This window comes from Nannobrachium achirus (assembly GCF_963921795.1).
Source record: "Nannobrachium achirus genome assembly, chromosome: 3".
NCBI lineage: Eukaryota > Metazoa > Chordata > Actinopteri > Myctophiformes > Myctophidae > Nannobrachium > Nannobrachium achirus.
In genome coordinates this window covers 49,530,444-49,551,887 of record NC_137812.1, presented here as the reverse complement: position 1 = coordinate 49,551,887, position 21,444 = coordinate 49,530,444, and the positions used below count along the sequence as shown (strand labels likewise).

The following is a 21,444-nucleotide window of genomic DNA, read 5'->3' as shown; positions in this document are numbered from 1 at the left end:
ATGAGGAAACGGCCCGAGTGTGCATAGCCGTAACGGACGCCGCTTTGGCTCTTGAGAAGAACCCCTCACATTATTGAAAGCGGCAGATAGCTTGGCGTCCATCGCTGGTGTCTACTGCTGTGTTGTGTGTTCTGGCCATTTGTATATTCACTGTCCCATTGACTCCACTAGAAATATTTAAAAAAAGAAAAAAAGTCTGCTTTAAGTAGCATGTGAGGGGTTAGGATTCTGAATCCATTGCAAGCATTTGTTTTGTATGAAAAACATTCCTTGGGCTAGATATCGGCCCCCCAAAACTGTGAAAAGTGATGAGTCATCACTTTTTTTTCACTTTTCACAGTTTTGGGCTGCCGAAAGTTAACCCAAGGAATGTTTTCTTCCCCCACAATTATATGTATTTGGCCGCAGACCCCCCATTTGAAGAGAAGATTTGTCGTAAGCAATTCAAAATGATTTGAAACGTTTTCTAGATGAAATAAATAAATAAATAAATAAAATAGCAGATGTACAATCTTGCATCATTTCCACCAGGCCTTCATAGCGACTGTTTCCGTTCAGTCTCAACACCCTGTTGATGAATTAGTTTTAGTTTCATTATTGACTCCATTGAACCTTTTAAAATGAAGCTTGTCAAACACAATGCCCTGCCTTGGCTATACCAGGGAAATTAAAAGCAGGAGAATTAGACGCAGGAAATTAAATGCAGCAGAGCTGAATGGAAAGAGAAAAAAGATAAAACATCATCATAATATGACACTACATGATGTCTGCTTATCAGAGAAAATCTAGAACTTCTTGCTTCTCGATCCTAATTGTTTCTCAGTGTCACCACCCCAGAGGTCTTTTTCAGAACCATTTTCATTAACTCCGTGATCAGCCTACCGCTTATTCAGCCATTAGAGGCATCCTCTGAAAGGTGTAAAGAGTGTCTCCTTAATTTCTTGAAGAAAATAAAGGGCGATTAGGCAGCAGGCCGAGCCCATATACCTCAGTATTATGTTCAATTCTCCCTGATGTGCTAACCCATTTTGAGCAGATATCTTTGATGACCCTGGAAAAAACATTATCACGTACAAAATCCTCTTCCTACATATTGGATGTTATCCCCTCTAGATACAGTAGCTAGCTGAAGGAGTTATGTCAGACTATTGGTCCAAATATGATTTATAAATTGCACTTGCACCAGAGTAAAAGTACTCATATTCAACTTCTACTGAAAAAACAGATACAGGACTATATTATTATGCCCCTCTTCTAGCGCCACCATGAGGTTACCGACCTGACGGTTAATTATCTCTGGATTAGGGAGTCTTATTGGTTATTATTATTATTACAATGTGCCACTGAGGGAGTGCGTGTGGATGGAAGTCACTGTGTGTGTGACCTTTGACACCTGTCTTTTATTACCACCGGAGTGAGAGTGCCGTTGCTAGGACATCAACCGCACAAGTGTTTTTGGGGCAGCAACAGCTGTCCTCTGTCCCTCTCTGGAACATACAGTACACACACACACACACACACACACACACACACACACACACACACACACACACACACACACACACACACACACACACACACACACACACACACACACACACACACACACACACTCATCTGTTTCCCTCTCTTTCCCTCCGCTCTCATTCCTCTCCTGTGAGGGATCCTACAGACGCCGTCTGATTTTCCTGTTAATTCAATCTAGCTGATTTAGCACAACCATCTCCAAGACTGCATCTCGGCTCCTTCCTTCTCAGTCGCGACAAGGGATCACCATCACATGTGTGTATGTACTGTGTGTGTGTGGGATGTTTGAGGGTGTGTGTGTGTGTGTGTGGGTTGTTTGAGTGTGTGTGTGTGGGTTGTTTGTGTGAGTGTGCGTGTGTGTGTGTGTGTGTGCGTGTATGCGTGTGTTGTTTGAGTGTGTGTGTGTGTGTGTGTGGGGGGGTTGTTTTAGTGAGTGTGTGCACGTGCGTGCGCACACGCGCGTGTGTGTGTGTGTGTGTGTGTGTGTGTGAGTGAGTGAGGGTAACACAGGATGTGGCGGGGTACTGTATGCTGGCTAAGACAGCGCTCAGTACCAGATCCAGTCATGACTCCACGGCTGTGTAGCGCGCAGGGTTTTTGGAGTAGGATCTGAGGGGATATGGACTGCTTTCGGCTTCACAAGAACAGGGTATGTATTGTGCGCAGGCTTGAGCAGGAAAGTGGACTGCACTGTAGGTCATTTCAAAGAGGACTTGTTTACCATGCCATGTGTTTTCTTACTTTGCTAACTTGTGTAGTTCAACTCTTGATTTGATTATTCTTAGCGTTGGGCATCTGTTTGCGTTGCAGTGTGATTGATATGCTAGGATGAAGTTTGAAAAGAGGTTACGTTTAATTAGGGAATGGCATCCCCTGCAAATTTATTTTTATAACAACAATAGGCAATTTGTTGTCTAGCGCTTTCTTTACTGTGACAGCTGAGAGGGAGTTAAGGAAACACACATGCAGGATTTGATCCAAGGCCAACAAGGGCACATGTGATCTGAAGATCGGGTGAATCGCAACTACTCACCATTATTTGCCAGCCCTTGGCAAACAGCAGATGTTTTTGTGTTCAGGTCAGGGCTAGTTACAGTATTTAGATGTCCTGTTAACAATATTGCACTTCTGCTTCTGAACAACATCCCCTCCACTTGCAAACAATACAGGAGCTACTGTAAGTGTAAACCTTAAAGCTGTTATTTATTTATTTTTCACGACACGTGGTTGGTAATTACTCTCAGAGCACTATAGCTGTTAATGATTAGAGATTTTAAGGGTGATACTATTACTGGACTCTGTGAAAATGTGTCACACGTTACCTTCATTATACAAGCTGTTGAAGGGTGTTCTGTCGAGGGGGGGCGGGGGGGGGGGGGGGGGGGGGGGATAGTGACAGAGTGTGAATAAACTCTAGAGTTGCTTGGTCTGTAAAAGCTCTGCCTTGTCTGATTTCTCTCTGAAGTCTTTTTTGAGTGCTGCCGTTGCCATGTTTTCCATGGAACCATTTTGTGGTCTTACTATGTGGTTCATGGCAATAGTAAAATAAAGTGAGGACCTCTGGATGGCGTTAAAAGTAGTCCAACAAAAGCAAGTTTTCTGCATCAAATGAAGTGTGAGAGTACTGGTAAAACAGAATGAGGTGTCTGTGCTGACTTGATAGCTTGTGTGCGGTGCAGGGAAAAAGTCAAATAAAATGGAATCAAGTGACAACGTTCAGTGTAACAGTAAAAAAGGGAACGGGAGGTCTGCATCAAATTAAGCCTCGGCATGGTGCAGTTAAACAAAATACGATTTCTGTGTCAAATTAAAGTGTTACTGTCTGCTTGTGTGACTTTGTCTTTGCAGAATATTGTAAAACAAACGGGGAGACTTTCTTGGCTTTGCTGAGTCAGTGAGCTGGCGCCATCATTCACTTGAAACGTTATACGATTAAGATAATGGTTCTACTGTCTTCAATGTCGTTTACCCTATTAGAATTTGTTTAATTTGTTTTGTTGGTCAAATATTCCAGTTGAGAAAGGTTCAGTGGGAGACTCTTCCCCCCCAGTGTATCATAATGTTGTAATGTGCTACTAAAGCAGGGGTCTTCAACATTTCCAGGCCAAGGACCCTTTAGCTAAGAGAGAGATGAAGCAGGGAGGGACCCCCACAACCTTTTCGTAGATTCCATATATATATATATACATTGTTTCATCGTTTGACAGCACAATCAGTGTATTTTGGATTCATGTCAATTATTTTTTTCAGATATTTAACCACTTGAACCGTCAATACTAAATAAACTTGACCTTTCACTCTGTACTTAGTCTGCTCTTTTTCCCCTCTACACCAAACCTCTTTGCTTGTAGATCTGCTATTTTTGGCTAAAGTTCTCAGAATATGGACGTTAGGGTTCAATTGGTTAATATAAAAAGGAGGAAAAAAAGGTTTCTATCACACAAAGATTTGGAGGACCCCCTGTAGTAACTCTGAGGACCCCCTAGGGGTCCCGGACCCCCTGTTGAAGACCCCAGTACTAAAGCCAAACACAAGACAAGTGCTTGTTGTATCCTCATCATCTCATCCTGTCTCATCCCATCCCATCTGATCTCATCTCTGGTCTAATCTCATACCATCCCATCTCATCCCAGATCTGACCTCAAGTTAAGTCGTCTCATGTGGTGGTTTTACTGTTCCTGATGGTACTACAGTATAGGGACTGTAGTGTTGGCATGTTCCCAGTAACACTGAAAGAGAATAGGAGGGCTGGGGAGGCCAGTCCTAGGGTTTCCCCCTCCATTATGTGATTTAGTCATGTCTGGCAGTGTTTGGTATGGCAGCGTGCTCTACAGCCAGCTGTTCATTCACCCCTCTGGCTATGGCATACGCCAACACACGCACACACACGCACACACAGTGTGTGTGTGTGTGCGTGTGTGTGTGTGTGTGTGTGTGTGTGTGTGTGTGTGTGTGTGTGTGTGTGTGTGTGTGTGTGTGTGTGTGTGTGTGTGTGTGTGTGTGTGTGTGTGCGTGCGCGCATGTGTGTGTGTGTGTGCTGTGGACATGACCCTCTGTGGATGAAAATGTGTGAACTTTTGACGGACTGGCTGCCACTTGTCTTTTTCCTGTTGGTCCAAGAGGCCTGCTCCCAACAGCTGCTCTCTGGCACTCAGCACAGTCGCCCACACATGCATTTGCACACGCACACACACGCATACTGCAGACCACTGGTTCTCAAACAGTGGGTCGGGACCCATTTGTGGGTCGCGGACCAATTTTTTTGGGTCACGACTTGAGTAAAAATCTACATTTCTCTTCATATAAAAAAAAATATATATATATTTAAAAAATCTTCCCCTCCCCAAAAAAAACATTTTATTTTGAAAATCTAATACATTGAGAATGTTATACATTTTCAAACAAAACATAAAAGACATAAGAAATTCCATAAATAAAATATATTAACAATTAAGAAGTAGTGAAAATAGTCGATCTACAAGCTCACAACACGGCAAGAAGCGACGCGTTGTGAGCTTGTAGATTGGCTCTATTCTAGTTTGGTTCCCGGGCAAAACGTCGAATTCCGCATTTGGGTCTTGAGCTAAAAAGTTTGGGAACCACGCTGCTGTAGACGCACGCCGCTACAATACACACATACCAACTGACCAGCTGGCCAGCTGGACGGTTGGCCTAGACCTGTTGTTGGCTTACTAGATAGCAGTGTGGCTGATTAGTTGGCTTCAGGGGTCAGCTGCCTGGCTAGGTGGCACACTGGCTGTTAGCTTGACTGGCTGGCGGGTACTGCTACAGTACATATGCCAGGGCCTTATCTCAGCTCCACACATGACAAGAGTGTTAACTGAAAGCAGGGGCCCAAGGTGGAGGGGCCTTAATTATTTTATACTTTAGCTATTGATCAAATAGCAGATCTACAAGCTCACAGCGCGGCACAGAGTGCTGTGCTGTGAGCTTGTAGATCTGCTATTTTCCAATAGTTAAAGCACAAAATAACGCGTAATAATGCGTTCCCAGTCTAAATGGGTTAAACCCCCTCCCCCCTATGAAGAACATTCATGGGGGTCCTGCAGTGAATCCTTGTACCCAGGGCCCAGAATTTGGTGCGACACCCCTGCCGAAAGGTTGCTTGTCAGCCAGCAGCTCAGTGCAGCCAAGTCTTAGCCATGAATCAAGCATATCGCTATCAGAATAGCTCTGAAAACCTGCTGCTCATGTGCGTCCGTCCGTCCGTCCGTCCGTCCGTCAGTCAGTCAATATTATGCCCATACTGTACCTGGGAATGTCCATTTATGGACATAATTGTGTCAGTCTCTGTTGTTTCAGCGCCTTACTGTTATATGTAAACTCGCCCCTCCTTTCTTTGCGTTGAATTATCCTTCAGCAAGACACTGAACCCCTCACTGCTCCCGATGAGTAGATTTGTGCCTTACATGGTTGCCTGAATCGTAGGTGTACAAATGTGTCAATGTACAGTAAAAGCACATTGTAGTGCTTTGGATAAAAGGCGCTATAGAAATGCAGGCCATTGAGAATGGCCAGGCCTCCATTGCTTTCTTTATCTCCTAAGGTGCATGTTCTGGTGTGGTGGATGCTGTATCTTAATTGAATGTTGGCCAAACTGTTGAGGATCAGTGTCACAAGAAAGGCCGGAAAACGCAAAGCCTCTCCCTTGTAATCTGTTTAAAATACAAAGCAAGGCACCACTGAGAAATTGTATTTTGATTCCAGAGCGTAAAAAGCTCTGTGCCTGCTATCTCTCACCTAGCGAGCGCCTGCAGAAAATAAAGGCAATGTTTTTTTTTTCCTCATTCCTCTGGTCCTCTCCTCTCATCCAAAACAACAACAAAAAGCTCAGAAAAAAGAAGGGGGGGAAAAGACGAGGAGGAGATAGAGAAGACTCACCAGAACTCTCTTCTGAGGAAAAGCCAACGAGGAGTAGAAAGCCCCCTGGATAGAGATGACGAAGAAATGGATAGGGAACAAGAACAGAGCGGTGAAGGGGAGAGGGAAGAAGGGAAGCGCGTATGGACAGAGATAAAAAGAGATTGGATAGGCATTTAGGCCTTAGGCATTAGGCCCCAGACAGAGAGTGTGTGTGTGTGTGTGTGTGTGTGTGTGTGTGTGTGTGTGTGTGTGTGTGTGTGTGTGTGTGTGTGTGTGTGTGTGTGTGTGTGTGTGTGTGTGTGTGTGTGTGTGTGTGTGTGTGTGCGCGCGCGTGTGTGTGTATGTGTGCGAGCGTGCGTGTGTGCACATGCATGTGAGTGTGCACGTGCGTGTGCTTGCATGCGTGAACAATCTTCTAAAAACACGTCTATGTGGCTCCAGGAGAGGACTAGGAGACGTTCCGAGGGGATTTGAACATGGGGCAAAGCCAAGCCTTTTGATGTCCAGCAAGTCAAGCAAAGCATCCCCACCCACTAGCCCCCCACCGACCCCTCATCCGCTGCCCGACCCTCCATCCGTCACCCTATCCCAGCATCAAAACGTTTAGTCTGTGTGATGTAATTATATCTGTGCATGATGTGTGGTCAAGTTACAGTACATCGTTCACGGTACATGCATGTGTGAACGTGCGTAAATATCAGTGGTTAATGACATTAACGAGGGAAAAAGGAAAAACAACCACTTACTGCATGCACACACACACACACACACACACACACACACACACACACACACCACACACACACACACACACACACACACACACACACACACACACACACAGTAAACACGAATTAGTCATATCCTTGCACCCTAGCATGCAGCCTCACTCCACCCAACACACTAAACAGCCTTAATGCCCATGCCCATCCCCAAACAGAGAGAGAGAGAGAGAGAGAGAGATAGAGAGAGAGAGAGAGAGAGAGAGAGAGAGAGACTTGTCTCAGTGGCTTACTGCTCAGTAAATGGGGACAGGCTGCTGCCTACTTTAACTCATCTCTAGTAGTCTGTTAGCTGTAAGAAGATTTGTCCGAGGCAGAGGCTGCCAAATCATGCTGGTGAGTTTCAATGAGCCCTATTCACTGTGGCAGCAGGGGAGGCGTGAGGTGTGTGTGGACATGTGTAAACAGTCAAATCCTCAGCGTTAAAATTAACCCTTGAGTTTACACTCAGGATTTAACTGTATGAGTGAGTGTTGTGTGTGTACTTTACTGTGTGTGTGTGTGTGTGTGTGTGTGTGTGTGTGTGTGTGTGTGTGTGTGTGTGTGTGTGTGTGTGTGTGTGTGTGTGTGTGTGTGTGTGTGTGTGTGTGTGTGTGTGTGTGTGTGTCCATTTCTGTGCATGCTATGCCTTGTACGCCTGTCTATTAGCAGTCTGTATTATGCACATTTTGTATCTACTGAACCCAGAGCAGCATGGTTTCTCCAGTGTGTCTCTCTTAAGGATGGGACGATAAGCGATGTTATCGTTTATCGTGATAAAAAACACTCAGGATAATCGTATCGTGGAGATTGTATTTATCCTGATATCATCCTCCGTCATGCACTGGGATCAATTCACCTTTTATTTGCCAAGCTGCATATCCGGTACCATTTAAACCCTATATACTGTAATTGGTAAATGGTATGTAATATACATGCTTGATAGTCTTTTTTTCACTCTCTATCAAATGTCTTTGCCAAAAAATAGCAGATCTACAAGCTCACAACGTGTCGCGGTTGCGACGCGTTGTGATCTGCTATTTTTTGGCAAATGTTCTGCCCCAGGATAATGGATTTTAATTATCGCGATAATATCGTAAATCGCGATTTCTTTTGTCACAATAATCGTGGTATGAACTATTCATATCGTCCCATCCCTAGTCTCTCTATGCCCAGTGTGCCAGACCAGGCTGTGTGCTCACCGTGTTCCGCCCGGCGGAGCTCCATGGCTGGCTGGCCAACATGCCACCCTCTGGGCCGCTCCACTACACTGGCACTGCCATGTCTAGGGAGCACATCAGGCTGTAACAAGCTGCAGCAAAATAGTTTCATGAGCTCTGTGTCTCTGCGCTGGGCTGATCTCTGTAAATACAATGGACGAAAGCTGCTTTGTGGTGCACCGAGGAGATGTCTGTGTGTGTGTGTGTGTGTGTGTGTGTGTGTGTGTGTGTGTGTGTGTGTGTGTGTGTGTGTGTGTGTGTGTGTGTGTGTGTGTGTGTGTGTGTGTGTGTGTGTGTGTGTGTGTGTGTGTGTGTGTGTGTGTGTGTGTGTGCGTGATTCTCTTCATTATGTTTGCAAAAAGCATGTGTGTCTGTACTTGTAGGCATGCCAGAATGTGTAATTCCATCTTTGTGTGTGTGCGTACTTGCAGAGAATCCATACTATTGTCCTGTGTGTTGCTTCTATTTTTTGTTTCTGCGTGTGTGTGTGTGTGTGTGTGCGTGCGTGTGTGTGTGTGTGTGTGTGTGTGCGCGCGCGCATCTTTCTATTCATGTGCCTTTTCTCAGGCACAGCAGCTCTTTACAGCTAGCTTCAGTCCTCTGGCTCCTGCCTCTCTTGCAAAGCACACATGGTTAGCTTAGCTCCCTGAAGTCTGCTCCATCAATGGCCGCACTGTGTGCTGTGTGTAAGCAAGCTGCTTTAGCTGCTGCCGCTGTTTGCTGCCCGATGAGGGCATCCATTCAGCCTACCGATGAACTGAACGGCTATAGGGAATGTGAAGGGAGGATCTATTGATCCGATCCCTGAGTCACGTGGTCAGTGCAACACTGAAGTCATCTTTTATTGATGGCTTCAGGGTCACAGGGCAGTCCAACCAAGTTGTTGTGGTTTGTGGTCAACATGGGTGGTTTGTTATTAGCCATTCTACCAGGATGAGACCGGGGACATGCATGTGTGTGTGGAAGTGTCGCAGTGAACGCAACGCAGGCACGTTTGGGAGCGTTTGAACACAAATACATTTGTTTATGGTTTAGATATCATGCAATGTGTCTGTACACCTTTTGGGGGGCACATTGAGCATTTGATTAGGTATTTGAGCATTCATGTATTTGTGTACACACAGGCTACAGTGTGTATTGTGTACGTACAGTATGTATGGTTTGTGTGTGTGTGTGTGTGTGTGTGTGTGTGTGTGTGTGTGTGTGTGTGTGTGTGTGTGTGTGTGTGTGTGTGTGTGTGCGCGCGCGTGCATGCGTGCGTGCGTGCATGCGTCTGCACACGTGCATGCCTCAGATGCCTACGTGTGTGCGTGCGTGCGATCCCAGAGGGTTGCGTTCCAGGGACGCCCAGCAGAGGCAGGGCGCAGGAAGAGGAAGTCCCCAGTATAAACACACAGTCAGAGCTTTGAACCAGACGGCTCCGGCATTCCCGCTATACTCTTGGCAGGAACTGCCCTGGGCTCCTGGTCCAAACGGATCTCTGACACCATGGAGATGAATACATCCCTATTCCTTGTTCATCTGTCTTTCTCTCTATCCATCTAACTGTCTGTCTGTTGACTGTCTGTCTGCGTCTACTCTATCTACAGCATGGGTCTTCAACAGGGGGTCCGGGACCCCTAGGGGGACCTCATAGTTACTACAGGGGGTCCCCCAAATCTTTGAGTGATAGAAAGTTTTTTTCCTCCTCTTTTATATTATATAATATATCCATATCCATATATCCATATTCCGTGAACTTTAGCCAAAAATAGTCGATCTACAAGCTCACAACGCCTCGCAGTGCGAGGCGTTGTGAGCTTGTAGATCGGCTAAGCTAGATCGGCTAAGCTTGTAGATCGGCTTTGGTGTAGAGGGGGAAAAGAGCAGACAAAGTACAGAGTGAAAGGTAACGTTTCAAGTATTGACGGTTCAAGTGGTTAAATATCTGAAAACACAAATTCACATGAATCCAAAATACACTGACGATTGTGCTGTCAAACGATGACAGCACACTAAATATGGAATCTAATGAAAGGTTGTGGAGGTCCCTGCTTCATCTCTCTCTCGACTAAGGGTCCTTGGCCTGAAAACGTTGAAGACCCCTGATCTACGGTATCTATGTGTCTGTCCTGTAGCCCTATGTGTGATCAGAGTTGTATTATTATATGGTGAGAAGAGAGGACATGTGGCCTAGCTGGCTGGCTCGAACCAAGAAATTCCCCTCTGGCTCTCATTGTTTTAGTGTCAGTTCTCGTCTGTTTTCCCAACACTTTCCCCTGCGGTCTGCTTGTTGTGTTGCTGAGATTGTTGCTAACTGGCGACGGCTATAGCTGAAGCACAGGACCTCCCAGCCGCCGCAGGCAGCCTTGCTTAGTTCCTTTGGCACCACACCAACACTGTACCACCTCATCTAATCCCCTTTACTGTACCTCTCTCTATAACGGCCTGTCCTTGGAGACGTATAGGCTACTCCTATTCCTCTGTTCATGTAATGTTTGTGCTCCAGAGACTAGAGAGTGAAGGTTATTCAACAGCAAGCTGCCAAGAATCATGCTTGCATCTTAAAGGAATACTTCACCTGTAGCGGTTATTTTTTACACTTTCAGAGTAGGGATGGGACGATATGAAAATGTCATATCACGATTATTGTGACCAAAGAAATCACGATTTACGATATTATCGCGATAATCAAAATATCCCCAATCTCCTTTATCCTGGGGCGGAACATTTGACAAAAAAGAGCCAATCTACAAGTTCACAACGCTTGTAGATTGGCTATTTTTTGGCAAAGAGATTTTGTAGAGATTGAAAAAAAGACTGTATGTTTTACCAATAGAGGGTTTAAGTGGTACCGGATATGCAGCTCTGCAAATAAAAGGTGAATTGATCCCAGTGCATGACGGAGGAGGCTTTCATGATGAATTAAATCTCTGCGATACGATTATCGTGAGTGTTTCTTTGTTACGATAAACGATAATATCACTTATCGTCCCATCCCTATTTCAGAGTTAAACACTATTTGAAAAATAGACCATATAAAGATTACAACAACGCATCGCATCACAATGCATTGTGGGCTTGTAGATTTACAATTTTTGATAAATGGTGAAGACAAAAGGCCTGAAATACCGATGCCAGGGTTGGATCTCACTTTGTATTCAGTGCAGGTGTTTTTGGACCTGCCTCTTGTCTCATGTCGCCGGGTTTGGTCCCAGAGGTGTACCGCTCACTACCCGACAGCCAGCCAACCCCCAGTTGGGCCGGTGCCACAGGTTGAACCACTAGGGAGCGAGAGCTCTGTCATCTCTGCTTCAGTGAGCGAAGGTTAGGAAGCCGCGGGGAGGAGGAAAAGCAACTTGGCAAACTCTCTCCTTCTCTCCATCTCCGTCTCTCTCTCTCTCTCGCTCTCTGTGGCCTTTTTTCATGTGTGTGTGTGTACACACTGTGCAGTATATATACAGTATATGTATACCTCCTCTCACCCTCTGTGTGTGTTGTCCCTCTCTGCTTGACAGGCGAACAGGGACCCTGTGTTTCTGACGGGGGTGACCTTCCCTCCAGAATACCCTGCCAACCCAGCGACGCTAGTCAAGCTAACAGTCTATGATGTGAAGGACAAGAGCTGCGACTCTGTGAGTAAATTCAAGCTGGTGCCACTGTTTGTGTGTGTGAGTGTGTGAGTGTGTGTGTGTGTGTGTGTGTGTGTGTGTGTGTGTGTGTGTGTGTGTGTGTGTGTGTGTGTGTGTGTGTGTGTGTGTGTGTGTGTGTGTGTGTGTGTGTGTGTCTATCTGTCTTTGTGTCTGCATGTGTGCCTTTGTGTGGGCGAGTGAAAGAGAGATGTATGTATATTTTGCAGTAGGGACAAAGTGAGGTTTAGAAATATATACTGGCAGACAGGAAGAGACAAAAATGGACGATGAGAACGTGATGGTGGCGATGAACATAGCGCTGACGTATCGAGCGCTTGAAGATATGTTTGTTTCCGTTCACATATCTGCTCCCGGGTCTGCCACCGTCACATGACTTCCCGTTCTGACCAAGGCGACTGAAAGCAGCAGCAGCTCATCATCAGTGGTGGCAAAAGTACTACATTTTTTTACTTAAGTAAAAGTATAAATACTGCAATGTAGAAATTCTGTTAGTTAAGTAAAAGTCCGGAATTTAAAATGCACTTGAGTAAAAGTACAAAAGTATTGGCATCAAAATGTACTTAAAGTAAAAGTAATTATTGTGCAGAATGTCCCATTTCACCAGTTCAATCGATTGAAAATAGCTAATCTACAAGCTTACAATGTTTCTCATCGTGACACATTGTGAGCTTGTAGATCGTCTATTTTCAAATGACCTAAATGTATGTAGGGCTAAAGTAAAAGTACAATATTTGCCTCTGAGATGTAGTGGAGTAGCAGTGAAATTACAGAAGATTGGAAACACTCCAGTAAAGTAAAACATCCTCAAAAGTGTACTTTAAGCACAGTACTTGAGTATATGTACTTTACACCACGGTCTCATCATCCGGTCTTATTTACGCCTGCTGGATTCTGAGCTGCTCAGATGTGGGCTGGTGAATGACAACACATGTCTCCGTAATTAGCGCTCCACCACCAGTCTCAGGCCTACGTGCAGTAACCGTTGGAGTGGTACAGGCTTCAGTACGCATCTGGTGGGAGAATCAGTGGGAGCGGTCAGGGGAAGCAAAAAAAAAGTGTCTCTTGTATTTTGCTGCTATAATAATAATAATGAATTTTATTTATAACGCACTTTATATTTGAAACAAATCTCAAAGTGCTACATTAATGGCAAAACAAAGCAAGCAAAATAATTAAAACAAAGAACTAGCATGGTAAAAACTGTTAAAACCATGAATGCTGTGAATACATTGTCAGCCACATGCCTAACCTGTTTTGTTCGCGTGTCTGGGAAGTCGTGACGTAATAGCTTGGTTCGTTAGACGCCATGAGTAGCAAAAAGGTGGTATCATGCTGTGCTGGAGAGGAATTCTTGCACTTGTGTGTACAGTATATTGTATATTAATGAACTCAATGCCTTTTTAATGGACACACGCAGAGACGTTGGTCTGCCTACTTTTTTCATTTGAATATTTACGTGTGTGTGTGTGTGTGTGTGTGTGTGCGTGTGCGTGTGCGCGCGTGTGTGTGTGTGTGTGTGTGTGTGTGTGTGTGTGTGTGTGTGATAGCATTAATTCACTCCAATTCCAAGACATTTGGCTTCTTGCTATTATAGCCAGCAGCTCTTCAGTTCAGTCACCACTTCAAACCAGATTACAAAGTCTGCAGTGAGGTCCTGGTCGGCATGGGATCACAACAGGCCTTGATCTCAGAGTAGACATTGAATATTAATGCTAAAGTACACTTGTAAGAGAACACCAACTCTGCAATAACTTTAGCCGCTCTCTGCCAGCACATGGGCGCAACCACGGCAGTTGGGTTGTGTTCAAAAAATGGATAGTATGCATGGGCCGGTTGAGGCCATGTCACGGAGGCCAGAGAGAAAACAAGTTAATTGAATTTTATGAAATGATTGGGAGCACGGTGCGGCAGTCGGTAGCACTCACCGCTAGAAGGTCCCGGGTTCGATTCCCGCCGGGCACGCTGTGGGCGCTGGGGCCGTGTCATCAGTACCCATTCCCTGGGTGGGGTTGGCAAAAGGCCCTTTCTGTGTGGAGTTTTCATGTTCTCCCTCTGTCCTCTAGGTTAGGTACCCTCACAAAAAAAAACATGCGGTAATCCTGGTCTCTATTCTGCCTCCCCCTGGTCAGCCGGGGCGCCTGATGGAGGGGAAAGGAACTGGGTGGAATACATCCTACCAGGGAAACTCCCCCCTCGGGTGATAAGAAGCGGTGTGCCCACTCCTCATGCATTGAAGGAAGCCTGAGCTCAGTCAGGGCTCTCCCCAGGTTGGCAGAGGGAGATTATCATTCAGGATTACAGTTTAGGCATAGCAGTCGGATCTGTAGCTCTGGATAACCAGATCTCCATATGCCTATATATGGGCATATCGTGTTTCTTTAGGGTTATGGGAGTGATGGGTTTGTTTATGGTTCTGTCTGAATCAGAGTGACGGGGCCGTGGTCAGCTGGACGGCCGGTCCTCCCATTAGCCAATTTGAATTATAGGATAATAATGATAATAGTAGGTTCCCCCGGAAGTGTTTTCGGATGTGACACTACAGTATGTAGTCCTGTAGGTCCTGGGGAACCCAGCTATAGTACACAGTAAGAGTTCAATTAAATCAACGCTGAGGATTTTACTGTCTATATGGCTGTTTTTCTGTTCTAATTGCCTTAATTCTAATTTAATTTAAATGTAATTAGTCTCGAGGACTGGAGGTGAAAACAGCTTGTACTTGGCTGCGGCAGCTCAGCTTTAAGCCAGTCAGTCTGTCGGTCCAAAATGTTCAAGCGTAAACCGGAGGCTCGTTGCAGCTTATCATTAACTATTGTATTGTGCGTCCCAATTTACAGAGCTGCGAGCCACTATAATCGCAAAGGTCACACAACAGTGTGCAAACTCCACAGACTTCACACTCCGTAGCCATCACAACAAAGTTTACATTTGAGCCACATTTCTGTTGGCATGAGTTCTGATTAACAAGTAATCATATCAACTATTTATTCATTTAGAAGAAGACCTTTTGAAAGAATCAAACATTGCTCTTTCTTTCTATCTCTCTCTCTCTCTGGGTATGTTTCCTGACTAGCAGATATCAGACTATCATGAATATCATTCACATAAGCCTGTCTTCTTCACTCAGCGGTCAGTTCAAGAGCTGACAGACAGACACAGACAGACATGGGTGGGCTGCAGCTACTGCCTTCCAGACGGTTCACTCCTTTATCTCTGATCTGATTCCTTATAAACATAACACACACACTCTCCCACCATACTTCTCTCTCACTCACAAGCGTGCGCGTGCAAAGGTTCAAATGAGGAGAATTTTCACATGACAAGTCAAGATCTTCTAACCACCTTATGAAAGAAAATGCAAAATACCATTCCCTGTCTATTTCCACCTCGTTAGCTCTCTCTTCCAGTGATGCAGTATTTGTCTTTCTTTCTTTCTTTCTTTCTTTCTTTCTTTCTTTCTTTCTCTCTCTCTCTCTCTCTCTCTCTCAGCCATCAGGCGAGTTGCTCCTCCGTGTGTGTTCCATGGCCATGCTTGGCAGGGCCCAGCGGGCTTGTCTGGGTCTCATTAGGGAGTGTTTAAGTGACACAGGGTGTGACCCTGAACATGCACTGACACAATGCATCAGCCCCCTGACACTTAAGTGGCCAATAGGAACCACTCAACCAAGGCCCTTTGCATTTTTTGGGAGAGCATGAGGGCAATTTGGTGTGTGTCTCTGTGTGTGTTTTTGTAAATCAGCTGTCAAAGGTTTAGTTTCAGCCCTTATTAAAGTTGAGCAAGCGTGTGTGAGTGTGTCTGTGTGTGTGAGATCTGTCTATGCTTGTAGCCGTCAAAAGCTGAATAGAAGATCTCTGCAATCCACCAAAAAATGCTCTCTTTCTTTATGTGTGCCTGATGTAACACACTCTTCACCAGGTTTGGTAAGTGGTGCGGAAATGAGGAGCAGAGAAATTGAAGTGTGTGTGTGTGTGTGTGTGTGTGTGTGTGTGTGTGTGTGTGTGTGTGTGTGTGTGTGTGTGTGTGTGTGTGTGTGTGTGTGTGTGTGTGTGTGTGTGTGTGTGTGTGTGTGTGAGACTGTGTGTGAGACTGTGTGTGTGCGTGTGCGTGTGTGCGTGTGCGTGCATGCGTGCGTGTGTGTGGTGCGAGGGGTAGATGGAGTGAGGGTTTATAGTTGAGTGATTTAACACTCGCACAGGAGCAGAGCATTTCATACTAGGATGATTTCCCTTTGCCTGGGGCTTGGCAGTCAGATATTCAGAGGGGACGTGTGCAGTGTGGTCATGAATACTTGAGAAGAAGAAGAGATGGATGGATAGAGCCCAGTAGTGGAGAGAGAGAGAGAGAGAGTGGAGGTTAGAGCGACCGAAATGTTTGGGTCTGATGCCGATTCTGATTTTGGAGAGTTCTTGTCTAGACCAGTGGTTTTTCACATCAACGGTATTTATTCCACATTTGATGAGATTTAGCCTCTCAGACCCAAAACCTTAAAAGAATATTTTGTTTGTTATCGTTGGATAAGATTTTGTCCACAATTCCAGTACCATAGGAGAGATAACAGGCATCAAATAACAATTCTTCTACATTCTCTAATTGTGTAGACTTCTTGTAAATTAAGTAATGCAGAGTTAAAGATCTATAAGGGTCCATTTGGTTACCAACTCTCCATGATTTAGCTGGGGACCACTGGTGGTAATGTTTTTTTTTTTTTTTTTTTTTTTGCTTTTATGCCTTTATTGGATAGGACAGTAGTCTGACAGGAAATGGGGAGAGACATGCGGCAAAAGTCGTCCGGATCGGTAATCGAACCAGCGACCCCGTCAGGCATCAATGCCTATATGGCAATGCCTATGTGATATGCGCCTGAACCAGTTGGCCAGCGGGCGCCCCGTAATGTTTTGTTATATTGAAATTAAACTTCACTAGCCCTATACCATATGAGAAAATAATTATACAATAAACAAGCAAACAAGTAAATATAAAATACCAAATGAAATGTATTGTATTTAAGTCCTATTCCAAAAAAGTACAAAAAATGTAAGACACGTGTCGTGAGTAGATAAACATTTTTAAAATTTTGCCCCAAAAAAGTATCCCAAAAATTGGGACACATCGGGTCATCGGCTGCATAATTGCATACAGCCTACCAATGACAGCCCAATGGCTGATATATTGGCCAAATGTATACATGGGTCTCGCTCTAGTGGAGGTTCTAGAAACCAGAATGAGGGGGCTGTAAATGTCTCTCTTTCTCTGCTTCTGTCCTTTTCCTGTCTTGCTCTCATCTCTCATCCTCTCTTCTTTCATGCCACTCTCTCTCTCTCCCGGTGTATGTGTCATTTCCTCTGTCCACTCTTCTCTCTTTCTTGCTTCTCTTCTTACGGCTTTCTCCCCCCCCCCCCCCCCCCCCCTCTCTGGGGAGCAAGTGATCAGCCGCAGGGCCAGGCTTGTGTCAGTGATGACAGGTTAGCTTCACCTCATCACACCACTGCACGGCTCTCATAGATTTTCCATTCAGCTTCCGTTTTCATCATTCAGTTAGGCAGGTAGGCTATTCTGGAGATCTCTGCTTTTCTCTTAAGATATATTTTTTTACGTTTCTTTATTGACAGTACACAGTGGAGATATAGACAGGAAACAGGATTTGAGAGAAGGGGAGCAACACACAGCAAAGGCCGCCGGGATCGGGACCCGAACCCACAACGCACTGTCAGGCATTAGAGCCCACGTGGCACGCTCCTGGACCACCAGGCTAGCGGGCGACCCGAGATCTCTGCTTTTATTAAAAAATATGAAATTAAGAGACCTTTGGCTGCTCCCCTATAATACACGTTTTTTTTAGGATGAGAGCTTGATATTTGTTTCCAAGTTTCAAGGTAAATACAAGGAAAGTAGTAATTAATACTGTATGTCAATGGTCTTCAAAGTTTTCAGGCCAAGGACCCCTTAGCTGAGAGGGAGATAAAGTAGGGACCCCTACTACATATTGTAGCTGCGAGGCGTTGAAAGCTTGTAGATCTGCTATATTTGGCTAAAGTTCTCCTCAGAATAGGGATGCGAGGGTTCAAGTTGTTCATTTAAAATAATTATCCTATCACACAAAGATTTTGGCGGCCCACCTGTAGTAACTCTGAGGACCCCCTAGGGGTCTCGGACCCCCTGTTGAAGACCCATGCTGTATGTAATCAGGTTTTGTTCTCAAGCAACACAAAATTGAGCACTTCAACTTGAACCTCTTTATTGTCACAGTTTTACAGGTGTAACGTGGGTAAAATGGTTTATCCACAATATCCCATCATCATCTGCACTTTTCAAGAAAGAGAAGAAGAATTGACATGGAAAGAAAAGACAGGGGAAAAGACAGGGAAAATATTCTTGATATAAGTAGTGTAAAATGCTGAGGCAGTAACAATAGCAGCAGATATAGTGAACAGCTACAGTATATATGTAAGAGTGGCCAGACTCACATTAACAGCCAGAATAAACTGGTACTCTTTGTCAACACCTTACTTTCTTGGATTTGCAAATAAATAATTATAGTACACACTTTTTGATTCAAGTGTATTATTTCAGTATTATCATTAGCATTTCCATATATAATTATAAGACTTCCGACAACGCCACCTCTATAAAAGAGGAAAAGGAGATATATAATAATAACCCTTTTAAGACACACAGGTACGTTTTTCAGGTGTTCAGAGCAATATAAACCCAGGAGAGAAGGAGCCGGACACAGTATTTCCAAAGGTATAACAAATTCTTTATTATCTAAAATACAGGGGCTTCTATACGCCATAAAACCATTCAAAACACAAATAAAACCCTAACACTCCTAAATAGCGCTTCTAACTAAAAAACCTAAAAACAACCAACAATAAGATCACAACCCGGGTAATTTCCTCCCTTTATCAATTCCCACCGCACAATTAAAGTGCGGGTGCAATATTCGCCACTTAGCAATTTAAGGCGTATATATAATAATATGAATATTGCAAATCATTAGCTCAAATAGGACGTGTGTTATATATATAATACTAATAGGCGCAGGCAGGTATAATAATAATAATAATTATGATAATAAGCAGGGTGAGTAGAAGACGTGTAGAGGGACACAGCAACTCTTCAGTAACATCTACGTCTCAGGCCTTCGTATCTGCGAACAAGGAAAATAGGCCAGTATCCTTGTATACTTTAACTTATTGGCATAACTCAGGTCAGTGGCTTGAAGAGACAAATGGTGCACAGATTCTCTACTCACACGGAGGCAGCCAATGGCTGCCTGTGCGGGTATTGCGCACGACACCACTGTCACCACTGCGACCCCTCTAGTCAGCTCGGATAGAGCGGCTCGTCTCGGCTCGCCTGGTCAGGATAGATGGTCCGCGGAAACTTCACCGGTTTTGCTGGGCCACCGTGTTGTCTGACTCACTGCGTTGCACTGTGGAGCTCACTCAAGTTCATCATCAATAGTTCTAGGTAGGGCTCACTGCTCATGCCCTCCTGTGTCTGTCCTCAGTCCCTCATAACACTGGTCACCTCTGCCTGTTCACCTGCCTCACACACACGTCCTCCTCCTTTCACGTTCAGTAACAGAGTGACAGAGTCCCACTATAAAAGGCCGCCCACTGCTCGACACCAGTCTCTCATTGGCCGGGCATGACATCACTCTTTTCCCATTGGCCGCGTAGCAGCCGCTCGTTATCCTATCCAGTTCTTTCACACACACAGTTCCGGAAGAGGAGTTCATTCAAGTTCATTCAGGGAGAAATAGCGTTAGACACAGAACAACCACAAAATGTATAATAGGGGAAACAATAAGATAGTATTCAATTAAAGCAAAATAACAATAAAACACAGGAGTTTCCAAAGAAATACATTTTAACAAAAAAAAAAGAATAACGCTGTCTTCCACCCCCTCACACTCCCCCCTACTTAAATCGCTGGCAGTCCCTGCAGCTATAGCTTAACCCGGACTATACCGCTGTGGTGGCTGTCCCAAATTTACTCTCCCCGAACGGCGCAGAGCCGTGGGGAAGAACCCATAACACTGCCTCCAGACTGGTCCAGTCGCTGGTGGTTGAGACACCGGCTCAACGCCTCCACCCAGCTCCCGAGGCGCTATACAGACTTTCAAAGCGTTTCGGTGCACCGTTCGATCCCGCCCTCCCTTCTCTGGCCGAATCCTATACACCACCCCCGCATCTCCTACCGTGCCCACTACTACAAACGGCTCGGGGTCCCACCATGAAGCCAGCTTCCCTTGGCCTTGTCTGTTCCGATTCCTCACCCACACTCGCTCACCCGGTACCAACGGTGGGATACCCGCCCGTTTGTCATACATGCGCTTTCTCTGCTCGGCCATACCTCCCATCCTTTGCCCTGCAGTACGATAAGCGTCATTTAGTTTCCGTCTGTGATCATGGACCCAGTCTCCTACAGTAAGCCTATTTTGCTGAGCTTGCACTCCTAGCTCTACATCTACGGGGCGTCGCAGATGGCGACCAAACATCAGAAACGTTGGGGCATAGCCAGTGGCACTGTGGGGAGTGTTATTATAAGCGTGAACCAGTTCGGGGAGATGCTCAGGCCATCGGCCGTGCTTGTCAGCATCCAAAGAACGTAACAGATTAAGTAACGTTTGATTAAATCGTTCCGCGCCACCATTTCCGGCCGGATAATAGGGCGTCGTACGGCTCTTGGTAATACCATAATTATTACATAATTGTTGCATAAGGGCGGACTCGAAGTTGGCCCCCCTGTCCGAGTGAAAACGAGCTGGACAACCGAAAGGCTGGATTACATGGGTCCATAGCGCACGGACAGTGGTCTGAGCAGTTTGATCACGTGTCGGAATAGCCCAACTATATTTAGTGAATAAATCAGTTGCTACAAGGATATTCTGACAGGGGTCTGCTGGTCGCCCCAACGTGAGAAAATCAATCGCCACCACTTCTAGAGGGTAGGAAACTTCAAACGGCTGTAAAGGAGCCCTAGGCTCCATCCTAGTTTTCTGTAAGCCACAATTAACGCACCCCTGATGATAGCGACGTGCCTCCCCCTCCATGCCGTGCCAATAGAATCGTCTGCGGAGCTGTGCTAGAGTCCTATCCACACCAGCGTGCGCAGCGGCCACATGCATCTCTCTCCACGTCTCCTCCTGCCTGGAATTGGGACAAACAATCTGTAAGTATTCTTCTTGGGTATAAGGGTCAGTCACATGACGATACAATACACCCCCTTCCACGCGCAGCCTCGTCCACTGCCGTAATAACTGGACCGCCCCTCTCGTCCAATTCCTCTTCTCCGTCAAGGTGGGGTGCGTGCCCCTCTCTACGCACCGCATCACCATTTGGATATCCTTGTCCTGTCTCTGCGCGCTCTGCCACTCACCAAGGCTGTTCGTGGCTGCAGGCGTCAGCTCCACC

At 45.4% G+C, this 21,444-nt stretch overlaps 1 protein-coding gene across 1 annotated transcript in view; it reads left to right on the top strand.

Moving 5' to 3' along the window:
- Positions 1-21,444, top strand: part of inpp4b (inositol polyphosphate-4-phosphatase type II B) — a gene marked incomplete at both ends in the record, with an annotated part of 343,288 nt that overhangs the window by 61,423 nt on the left and 260,421 nt on the right. The window contains one exon of the mRNA XM_080722305.1: positions 11,890-12,006. Within this exon, the coding sequence (XP_080578431.1) occupies positions 11,890-12,006 (117 nt within the window). The remainder of the gene's footprint in view (positions 1-11,889; positions 12,007-21,444) is intronic.